Here is an 11,543-nt window from a genome sequence, read left to right on the forward strand (position 1 = left end):
AACGAATTTTGATCAAAGAGGTGATCCAATGTGCTAAGCAGCATCTTGCTATCCTCTGCCATTAATCTTTGGCTTAATATTCACGATATTATACATCCTATGGGGTATGTAAAGTCCGATTGAATGATGAATGATGAAACAGTTAAAAACCAAAAGAGGAAAATGCATGACATCACTTCGATCGTTTACACCTTTTATCAATTCTCCAGATTCTCAATCTGAAGACTGATATTCAATACAATATATACTTGTATTTATACTTTAACCCATAGGCCAAGTATATATGGATCTACGACTAATCACCAAGCCTAAGATATGGACACACCTCCCATCATTCTCGTATAAACAACGACCACCAAGCTTAGTAAGTTCTCTTGAATGGTGGAACGGGTTTACATTCAGCTTCGTCGAGGGTAGTAGCGATGACTTCTCGGTATGAGAGGTCGACCTTTGGTGATTCGGGATCATGTTGGAATGATAAAGTGTGTTTCATCCATGTTTCACTATGAACGATCAGATTGGCATCAGCATAACATATTCGTTCCAGATAGCTCGGACGGTTAGCTCACTCATCTCGATCAGGGAAATCTTCTCGGGCATGAGCACCTCGAGATTCTTTTCTAGCAGCAGCTGAGACGACAGTCTGGATAGCGTTCTGTTGGATGTTTCGGAGTTCAAGGGTTTCAATGAGATCGCTGTGGAAAGGTATCGAAAGTCAGCATGGATACAAGTAGGTTTGAGGGGTCAACACAACTTACGAGTTCCAGATCATACTTCGGTCTTTGATACCGACTTGATCGTATTGCTTGTACACCTCAGTCATCTTCTTCACACCTTCATCAAGGGAATCTTGGGTTCTGCAAAATGACAGCGAGTGATGAGTAAGCATTCACTTATCCGCCACATCAGACCGATACCGGAATAAAATATCATTACCCACCTGAACACAGCAGCATCAGTCTGCATAGTCTTCTGCATGTTCAATCTAACCTGAGCGGTGGACATTGGTCCCGTGGAATTTCTGATCTTGTCCAAATTGGCAATCGACTCTTTACCCAAATCATCCTTGAATGGTTTATGAGGTGTGTCGGGTTTCAAAGTCTCTTTGATGTGGTTGGCACACGCTCGACCGAATACGACGATATCCAATAACGAGTTGGCACCTAATCGGTTGGCACCGTGTACTGACACACAGGCTGCTTCTCCGGCGGCATACAATCCTGGAACGACCTTGTCGTTTCCATCTTTGTCGACTGTGATGACTTCTCCGGTGTACTTGGTTGGGATACCACCCATGCTGAGGGAGAAGTAGGAAGGTCAGCATGTGTTGAGTACACTGAGGCATGGTTCAACAAAGGGGGGAGACAACGCGCATAGGAGTTGAAACGGGTAAGGAAAAGGCAAAAAGCAGGAAAGGAGGGGAGAGGAATATTAGAAGGGCGAAAGAGTAAGAGAAGGCAAAATTGCAGAATACTCACTTGTAGTGCACAGTAGGTAACACAGGAATAGGTTCCTTGGTAACATCCACACCAGCGAAGATAGCAGCAGTCTCCGAAATACCAGGTAACCTCTCATGCAAGATCTCGGCAGGCAAGTGAGAAAGTTGTAAAAAGATGTGATCCTTTTCGGGTCCAACACCTCTACCTTCTCTAATTTCCAAAGTCATTGATCGGGAAACTACATCTCTAGAAGCCAAATCCTTGGCGGTAGGGGCATATCGTTCCATGAATCTTTCACCCTCCGAGTTGAGCAAGTATCCACCTTCACCTCGGGAGCCTGAAACCAACCAACCAATCAACCATTACTAATCAGTATATTGCCCCGAAATGTGTACTATATCAGAGATATATGAAGGTAATCTCGACTCACCCTCAGTGATCAAACAACCAGCACCGTAAATACCAGTAGGATGGAACTGTACGAATTCCAAATCTTGCAAAGGTAATCCAGCTCTTACGACCATAGCATTTCCATCACCGGAACAAGTATGGGCGGAAGTACATGAGAAGTAAGCTCGACCGTATCCACCAGTAGCCAAGACGGTCTTGTGGGATCTGAATCGGTGTAAGGTTCCATCTTCCATATTCAACGCGATCACTCCGACACATTCACCATCTTGCATTAACAAATCCAAAGCGAAATACTCAATGAAGAAGTTGGTGTTGTGTCGTAACGATTGACCGTACAAGGTGTGTAAGATGGCATGTCCAGTTCGATCGGCTGCTGCTGCACATCGATAGGCTTGTCCACCTTTTCCGTACTTGAGCGACTGTCCACCGAAAGCTCTTTGGTAAATTTTGCCTTCTTTGGTTCGCGAGAAAGGTACACCGTAGTGTTCAAGCTGTAAAGTGAGAATACAACAAATCAGCTATTATCATCGGCTCGCTTATGTTAGCTAACTCACCTCGATAACGGTGTTAGGAGCTTCTCTTGTCATGTAGTGGATAGCATCTTGATCACCTAACCAATCGGAACCTTTAACGGTGTCGTACCTGTGTTTATGAAGGTGACCATCAGCTGTTGAACTAGCCGTAATTCCTGCTGCCTTCCAATCGATGTCAACACAGTAGTTTCTTGCTCCGTTCCATACCAGACATCTCGTTCCGATAGTCTATCTCATCCTCGCTTCACCGCTATTACCATCTCTCGCCTCGATCGCCGTCCGATCTATCGATTGGTAATCCTCTGCTACATTGACAGTACACTCACATGTGCCATCTCCAATCATCCTCTGTCATATTCCCCAGCGCAGCGTTCACACCACCTTGAGCAGCTACGGTGTGAGATCGAGTAGGGAAAAGTTTGGTTATACATGCTGTCTTGAGACCTCCTTCGGCTATTTATGTGATATCATCAATATCAGTGAATACCACACAATACTACATGTGGGTGGCAGTGAGAGAGAGGACTAACCTAATCCGAAAGCTGCTCTTAAACCTGCACCACCCGCACCACTATTCGCCAAAAGAAAAACGCATCAGCTAAGATCGATTCGATTGTTCCAATATACCACAGTTGAAAGGAGAATTATATATAGAAACAAGTTGACTTACACAACTACGGCATCGAATTCATGATCAATCACTGGATAACCTTTATGTTGACCAAAGTTCTATTTGAATCACGAAGCCGATCGATCAGCATGCATCACAGCCTCTTCTTTATGCTATTCACACATCCACATCGAGCGCATGAATTCTCACTTACAGGAGCTTCACTGGCCCTATGAGTCTGCGAGGCAACTACATAATTCCTCTTTAACAGATTCTTGCCCACCGATCGGGAGAGGCGTGTTCGTGAGAGCGAGAGCATGGCGAATGATGTGGTTGAAGGAGAGGATGGGAGGATTATCGATGAGTATAGGAATAGAGAGAGAGAGAGATGGTCTATCTACCAGGATGTAGCTACCAAGATAGATTGATAATTTAGGTGGCGTATGCTCTCGATACGATCTTCAAGATGATCTCTGAACAATTCACATGGAAATGCATCTACCTCACCATCAAAAACTCGTTATGCGATTCGACCATCCACTCTCGGCAACCAGGAACCATATCTCACCCTCTCACTTTACAACCAACACTCCGAATCGACCCGATCACCCACACAACACACGATAGACCCGATGCGACCCGAACAGCCAATCAGATGAGGAGCATTAGACTAGACATGGCAAAGGATGCCAACTCAAGTAACCGGTCAACTTCAGAGATTCGAAGAACAACATTGGAAAGATGCATGCTATGATGATGATATGTGACCTGACTCAATACCCCTACAAAACCGAATAACCTCGACCGACTGACATGGTACATAGCTAAGCCAAGCTATCGATCCTCTACTGCTTCTACACCACAGATACTCTAGAATATCCACCCTTTATCAGCCTCGGCTTCAGCCCAAGGGAACTTTTCTCGTCTAAATAGCAGAAACATCAGTACATCGTCCCTCAGCGTGATATCGCACAACTTACAAAGTCTTGGAGAACAATTTTTCTAACGGTACATCATATTTCTTTGCCCATGCTACAGTGATTCGTGGATCCTACATTCGCATGTTAACATCAGTCATACTAAACCCTTATTAAAAAAAAAGATGAGAAAAACTCACGATATAATTGATCTTGGATGTACCCAAAGCGACATCCTTCAATTTATCTCGATCTTCCAATTGAACTTTGGCAGTTGCGATCCTCTCGTCCATCTTCTGTATCTGTTCCAACAGCTTTTCTTCCGTGGCTAATATCATTATCAAGCTTATCAGTACCAACCCTTGTTTCATCCAAAAATAAACAGTGTACAAGGTCGCATCGCAACTCACCAGCTCGTCTAGGTTCAACCTTCCTACTCTTCCTCTCCTTTTTCAACTCCTTGAACTCCTCTTTGATCTCTTTCAATCTCTCTTCCAGATCCTTCTTATCCTTTTTCTTCTCACCTTCCTCCTCTAATTTCACATTATCTTTATCAAACTTCTTCTGGGCGGTATCAAGGGCTTTCTCAAGTAATTCCTTCTCGTGTCTCTCACAGAATTCCTCGTCCATGTCCGACTCGTCTTCCGCTAAGTCAGGTCGCTTCTTCTTGATTTTGGGATCGAGCGAGAAGAGCTGTAGTCGTAGTTTCATTCTTTGGTATTTGAGGGCTCGTATCTGGAATAGAAGCATTCAGCACCAGTCAGAAACGACAGCATCCATGATAGGCAATGAATGTAACCCACCTTATCCTCATGTTTAGTTTTCGAAACATCCCAAGTCTTACTGACTGATTTCTGATGGTTACACAATATGGCGACATCTCTGTTGGCGGTATTGTACGCTGCAATCTTTTCAGCGACGGTACCGTTCTTGGGTGTATGTTTCAGTTGCTTTTGGAAAGTCCACGATGCATTGTATGTACGGAATACCTTGGCTGTCAGACCGGGCATCATGCTGTTCAGATGTTTGTTCAAGAGAGTTGTCTAAAACAATCACAAAGTTAGTCATCTACAATAGGCTTATCTGAAAAAGGTATGTGGTTTTAGCAAAGAGGGTGGACTCACGGTCAATCTATCGAACAAGTCATCTCCCTTCTTCTTCGGCTCCGCCTTGAACAGCTTGATATTCTTGAACACCTGCGCATCCACCTGTACTTCCTGGAAGAATCTCATCGAATCTTTACCTAGGAAATCAAACACCACTGTATTCGGTGGAGAGAGCGTGACATGCTCATATCGAAGTGAACAACAACCGACCGTATCAGCCTCATCTTCACCCTTTTCGTTTCCCGCTCTGAGGGCCAATCGATCGATGAAGTATAATGCCGTCGCTCGTTGTCGGTCAGCCATGACTTTCGATTTCAGATCTTCCGTATAATCTTTTCGGATCTTATCGACATGTTTCTACCACACAAAGAATGGTCAGCTATGTCGCAGCCAACTACCGCTGAATCACATGAACTTACGATTAATTCCCTAGCCTTCTCAAATTTAGCTCTATCACTCTGACCCTTCCAGGATGATCCAGCAGATAAGAACACATATTTCGCATTGCCGTTGACGTTCTCTTTCCAATGTGCCAACCACGTAACGGTGTTATCATGTTGGATCCCTTTCCATTTACCAGGTATGTTAGGTACAGGTACCGGAGCGTCTTTCCCAATATTAATGATAATGTCTTCCGGACGTAATCGGTGCTGGTCAAATCAATCAGCTAATTGATCCAGCTTTGGAAGGAATCGACAGCTGAGACACACCTTAAGTGTACCCTTCTTAGGATGTTCACCTCGACCTCTGAACAAACCAGGAGGTTCCGCTCGAAAATTTCCAACCTTCTCTTTACGTCCATCTACCACACAGAACAAATACGGTGCTTCCATCTTATCTTTAGCTTCCTTGATCCTGCAAATACCAGTATGTCACATGAACACTTTTTATCTTTTGTAAGCACGGATTTCTAGCACTCACGCTTTCTTCTCCTCTTTGGTCATAGCTTTCTTCTTCTCCTTCTCCCTCTCAAAATGTTCAAACATCGGTTTGAAATCGCATTTATCCAACGATTTCACCTTGACGTTCTCCTTGGGAGGGTATTGCTCCAACATCGCCTTGAAATCTTTGAAGAAATTCTCTCGGAATTTAGCATCTTGGGCGTGATCCGTTTCTATCATCGCACCGAAGAATCCAGCTACCTCTTCCGACTCAGGAGGCAGAGTGAGTGCAACACCTGAACATGACATCAGCTTACACGATTACAAATCAATTATCAGCTGATACAATACTCACCATCATATTTCATTTTGACGTTCTTAGGTAAAGGGACGTATGGCGGAGGGAATAACACAGCATTATGTTCGAATGTTGTCCATTTCACTTCTCCATCACCTAACGCCTCTTGTTCCCACCACTTATACTTATCTTCTTCATCTTCTTCCCTACATCACATGATCACCCATTAGTCCGTGCTTCCCATATTTAGGAGAGATATCTCGTTCGGCTCACTCTTTCACCTTCTTTTCCTTCTTTATCACAGGTTTCTTATCCTTTGCAGCGGGTTTCGCCTGTCCCTTTGCCTTTCCCTTAGCTAACGGCACGTCGTCGTCATCTTCACTCTCAGGTTCAGCCTTCACCTTACTTTTCGGAGTGGCTTTAGCAGACGAAGTACTCTGTCGAGGTTTGGCAGGAGCTTTCTTCTTAGCTAAAGGCTTTTCATCTTCCGACGACTCTGAATCCTCGGAGGGCGATTCATCTTCATCACTTGATGGAGCTTTCTTAGCTGCTTTGGTATTAGGTTTGGGTTTCGCCTTGGCAGTACCATTTCCATTGGCAGTCGCTCGTTTGGCAAGTGGTTTTTCGTCTTCTGAAAGTTCCGAGTCGGAAGATGGGATGACAGGTTTTCTGGTGGTCGATGAACGCGGTTTGGAAGTACCGTTTGTTTTTGGCTATACCAAGAGTTCACCTCAGTATGACGACTGTTTGAGTTCCAAACGGATTAAATCATACTCACTGTTGGTTCAGCTTCTTTCTTGACCGAAGGTCCAGCATCACTCTCATCGCTATCACTATCTACCACTCTTCTCTTTTTATTAGCAGCTCCATTCGATGCCCTAGGTCTCTTGTTCTACAAAGCACCATGATTGTCAGCTCAATAAACGATACACTGTACTTTATGATCTGAGCTGACTCACTAGAGGTTTCTCATCTTCACTAGAACTGGTACCTCCACCGACTCTTTTATTATTCTGCTGCCGTTGTTGTTTCTTCATCAACGGTTTGTCATCCTCGCTCATACTCTCATCATCATCTTTCACCTGAGGTGCATGAGCGGCGATGATAGAAGGTGTTGATTCCAAATTGGGAGCTACGACAGCCATGCTATCGGTCGCACCGTTGGCAGGGGTGATTCCGGACATTTTGGTTGTGGTATGCAATTGGACGCGTTGTAGTTGAGAGGCGTTGTTATAGACGGATCTCTGGATGATGGGATAATAACTGATTAACCGGAGTATAGGATATGATTCACTTTTATATAGAGGATAGAGTAATGATTTGGCTGATCTGGTGAGAGAAGGGAAATTCCTCCTCATCCAACCGAAACAGTCAAAAGTTGGTGTCAAAAGAGAGATGGGGTGTAAGATGGATAGTGAAAACGGTCAAGTTCGATGGGACTTAGTCGTTGAAGGCTGGATGGACAATGCAATGCAGCTAACTCCCTTTAAATACGACTAAGTCGTATTCCCAGGAGAGGCAGATTTGATCCCGTTAAGCCTTGTTGTGTACGGTGAATCGGTATTTGTATGGTGGCAGGTGTACTCGTATACATACAGTGACACCAGAGTGGAGGTTACACAAAGTGAGATTGGGTGGAGGACCATGTATAGACCAGTCCTAGGTCGTCTAGCAACGTTGTCTGGCATGATCTGACATTGTGCAAAATTTATCTCATAGCCTTCGTATCAGAGTGCTGAAAGGGATTGACGACCTCGCATACGATGGGCTCTGTATCATCATAGCATCCCATATACGAATATCAAGTTCAGTCACCATGTCAGACTACAAATCAGCCAAAGAGGCATTCGTATCCGACAATCCAGGTTCATCTATATTCACCATATTGGCCGTCAGTCTGGTAGCTTGGGTGAGTGTAAAGTGTACTACTCATTCTACAATACCAGAAACTGGCTGACCAGATTTGATTTATAGACCTCATACGTTCTATACGCAACGCTTTACCCTCGCTCTCGACCATCATTCACGTTCGATTACCTGACCTCTGCTCTTCCACTATTACTAGGAGTGACCATATTCGCTACTGTCCCTATAACATTCAACATCTCCCTCATCACTCTATCCCTAATAGTCTGTTCACTATCTCCTAAATCACGTCGACGTAGTATAAGTAATGACAGTCAGAAAGGTAAATCAAAGGGATCATGGTTGGAAGAATCCGATTCAGATGAGGAAATAGCAGAACCTACTTCGACAACTACCTCAACGCAGAATACACCTATCAAACTTCCTTCTCAAGTCGCTTTGACCAGTGCACATGAATATTCAACTTCTCCCAGTCCATCATTGATCAGCTCCAATCCTACGTCACCTTCATCAACTTTATCGGTCGAAGATCCATTTTCTAAATTGCCCAATACCAGTAATGGAGTCAATAAAAGGAGACTTAGTCCTCAACCTAGTCCAGATAATATAACAGTCAATATCCTACCTACTCCACCAAGTGCAGAAATAGATTCGCTCTCAAATCCATCTGGATCATCAATGTATCCTACCAACGCCAAATCAAGGATACGAAACGTTTCTACCCCAAGTACGATCCAAATCACCGATGACAATGCCAAAACCAAAAGGAAATTACCGTTTTTGAGTGTATACAGAGCACATATGATGATTATGACTGTTCATTGTATATTGGCAGTTGATTTCAAGGTTTTCCCAAGGTGGTTAGGAAAATGTGAAGATTTCGGTACTAGCTTGGTAAGTTGTACGATCCTAACTCACCGGTTACTCTGTGATATACATTGAAGAATAGACTGAAAGCTGAGGATTCGATTTGATATCGATGTAGATGGATGTGGGCGTAGGATCATTCGTCTTTTCCCTCGGTCTAATCTCACTTAAATCGCTCACCCCAAGCAGCAACACCAATAACAAACCACCCAATTCACCAGGAATGAAACTCATACGTAAAGACGATCCCAAATTATCTCAAGATCTGTTCAAAGCATTCAAGAAATCTTTACCTACGGTGATGTTGGGTTTCGTAAGGTTAATAATGGTGAAAGGTGTAGAGTATCCTGAACATGTAACTGAATATGGAGTCCATTGGAATTTCTTCTTTACTATTGGATTATTACCTATTTTCGGAGTTTTGGTCAGATCTTTGAGAGGGTGGGTTAGATGGAGTGTTTTAGGTATCGGAATAAGTTTAAGTGAGTTGATCATTGCGAAAAAGATAAAAGCAATCTTCCTTCTTACATTTGTTGCTCATGATCACGAAAGATATGCAGATCTACAATTTTATGAGTATTGTTGCTGATACTGCTGCTCGGTCGCTTGATATACTTTGTGATTAGTTCACCAAGTAATCCTTACCAAGTTCTTGCTCCAATCATTCCTTCTCTCCCCATCCCGTCCAGGTCTACTAGGTCAAAACAAAGAAGGTCTATCTTCCCTACCGGGGTACATATCAATCTATCTCCTAGGTCTATCAATAGGTGAACACATCCAGAGACTCTCTGCCCCTCCACCTTCGCTCACAGGAGTGACTGACAATGTCGACGATCATATCAAGAGACATTACGATAAGAGACGGACAGAGTTGATCTTGGAGTTGTTCGGATACGCAGTGGTCTATTGGATGAGTCTCGGTGGATGGTTGTGGTCCGATCTGGCGGGTGATGGAGGTGTATCAAGAAGATTTGTAAGTGAATCACATCGATCTTACCTATCTATTGATACAAGAAGAATTACGAGCTGAAACATGTGTATAGGCAAATACACCCTACGTCTTATTCATAGCATCATACAATACCCTCTTCCTCCTCGGATACTTACTTCTCGAATCAACTTTCCCCGATATTCCCACCCCCACATTACTAGAATCCATAAACAAGAACGGATTGGTAGTCTTCCTAGTGGCTAATTTAGGTACCGGTTTGGTTAATATCTGTATAAATAGTATATATGCTGGGAGGTTTTTATCAATGTTGGTACTTGTCGGATACAGTTTGGGAGTTTGTGGGGTAGCTTGGATATTAAGTGGGAAGAGGATAAAGATATGATACTATGTGGACATAGAGATGTCGCTTTCCAAGTGCCAGGGCAAGTACAAGTGCAACGATTTGAACATACATTACATATTTCGCTGATTCCTCTACTGTGAGTTTACTGTACAATGATTTACAAAGTGTTTCGTTTGGTATTTATGTTTTATGGTTACGATTATGGTCATCTGTGTATTTACGATTATGATGGGTATCTCAAACAAACGTGATATTCCCTATCTAAAATTGATCAAACCAACCCATAGCCAATTGAATATCCCTCCCAACTCTGTATGTATGTGTACATCTAATTACCCAAAATATCAGCATAACTAAGATTCTTAATGCCATTATCCTTCTTGCCCATCTTGCTATTGCAGCCCTTGAGATCTCCGTCATCTTCAAGCTCCAATTCCCCTAAGATAATAATATCATGATCGTCGTCGTTATCAACAACGTTTCTTTGCGATGATAACGAAGGGATATATTCCCAATCATCTTCCTGATCTTCATCTTCCAGCTCGGGTCCGGGTTCGGGTTCGGGAGAAGAGGAAGGTTGAGGCAATAATCCAGGTGTGAGTGGTGTATTTTCCAAAGGTGTTGAAGAGGGTCCGATGGGTGATGATTTGGATATTGTCAATAAGGAGGAAGATTTCTTCTTGTTGAAAGAAGAATCGGCATCGATATCGGGTAATGTCAAGATAGTAGGGTTAGGTATGAAATCGAATCCAAGTGTTGTAGCTGTAGTAGCTGCAAACGTCGACAAAATCAATATCATGCTGAGTCTTTTGGTTGAGTACTGGATGCTCACCTCTCTTCTCCCGCTTACCTCTTCCATCATCAATCAACTCCCTCAACCCTACTTCTCTCCTTCCCACCATTTCTCCTTCTTTGACATCCTTCTCACTCTCATTGTCTTTCTTGTTTACCATCTTTACCCCTTTACTGTTACCATTCCCATTCCCACTCAGATGGAGAGGTAGAGGAACAGACTTCGGACCTAGTTCATTGAGCAAGGCTATTTCCGCTCTCCACTCGAGAGACGAGGAGGTTATACCTGATTTACGAGGGACAGAGGAACCTGGTTTAGGTCTCGTTTGGCGGGAGTGGTGGGGGTGGCGGGGATGATGGACTGGGATGGGTCGAGGTGGGATTGGCATTGTGTCTATGTAGAGTATGAGGTATTGTTTAGATGTATTAAAGAGCACGTCGATATGTGATTGAGTGGTTGGTGCTTGACAGAGAGTAGAGGATGACTTGAACGAGCAAGTTGTTATATCGTGGTGTGATGGAGTATTC

General features: G+C 43.5%; 4 protein-coding genes across 4 annotated transcripts; 1 reads left to right on the forward strand and 3 right to left on the reverse strand.

The window, feature by feature from the left end:
- Positions 1 to 361: 361 nt before the first annotated feature.
- Positions 362 to 3,312, reverse strand: I203_103519 (succinate dehydrogenase [ubiquinone] flavoprotein subunit 1, mitochondrial; the record flags this gene model as incomplete). The annotated part of the gene is made up of 11 exons (XM_019147677.1): positions 362 to 503; positions 570 to 695; positions 759 to 857; positions 941 to 1,297; positions 1,479 to 1,776; positions 1,870 to 2,341; positions 2,405 to 2,492; positions 2,710 to 2,836; positions 2,914 to 2,954; positions 3,054 to 3,112; positions 3,208 to 3,312. The coding sequence occupies 11 exons, from the start codon at positions 3,310 to 3,312 to the stop codon at positions 362 to 364; spliced, it is 1,914 nt and encodes a 637-aa protein (XP_019003342.1).
- A 551-nt stretch (positions 3,313 to 3,863) lies between these two features.
- Positions 3,864 to 7,379, reverse strand: I203_103520 (uncharacterized protein; the record flags this gene model as incomplete). Its single annotated transcript, XM_019147676.1, has 13 exons — positions 3,864 to 3,918; positions 3,974 to 4,044; positions 4,111 to 4,238; positions 4,321 to 4,645; positions 4,714 to 4,953; positions 5,035 to 5,373; positions 5,436 to 5,666; positions 5,727 to 5,871; positions 5,938 to 6,193; positions 6,253 to 6,401; positions 6,469 to 6,908; positions 6,974 to 7,087; positions 7,155 to 7,379. The coding sequence occupies 13 exons, from the start codon at positions 7,377 to 7,379 to the stop codon at positions 3,864 to 3,866; spliced, it is 2,718 nt and encodes a 905-aa protein (XP_019003341.1).
- A 632-nt stretch (positions 7,380 to 8,011) lies between these two features.
- On the forward strand, positions 8,012 to 10,262 carry I203_103521 (uncharacterized protein; the record flags this gene model as incomplete). The annotated part of the gene is made up of 5 exons (XM_065517331.1): positions 8,012 to 8,104; positions 8,170 to 8,955; positions 9,047 to 9,410; positions 9,555 to 9,901; positions 9,972 to 10,262. The coding sequence occupies 5 exons, from the start codon at positions 8,012 to 8,014 to the stop codon at positions 10,260 to 10,262; spliced, it is 1,881 nt and encodes a 626-aa protein (XP_065374149.1).
- Positions 10,263 to 10,551: 289 nt separating this feature from the next.
- I203_103522 (uncharacterized protein) lies at positions 10,552 to 11,404 on the reverse strand (the record flags this gene model as incomplete). The annotated part of the gene is made up of 2 exons (XM_019147674.1): positions 10,552 to 10,994; positions 11,056 to 11,404. 2 exons carry the CDS (start codon positions 11,402 to 11,404, stop codon positions 10,552 to 10,554), a joined length of 792 nt encoding a protein of 263 aa, XP_019003339.1.
- Between the last annotated feature and the right edge of the window lie 139 nt (positions 11,405 to 11,543).

This window comes from Kwoniella mangroviensis, assembly GCF_000507465.2.
Source record: "Kwoniella mangroviensis CBS 8507 chromosome 1 map unlocalized Ctg01, whole genome shotgun sequence".
Taxonomy (NCBI): Eukaryota; Fungi; Basidiomycota; class Tremellomycetes; order Tremellales; family Cryptococcaceae; genus Kwoniella; species Kwoniella mangrovensis.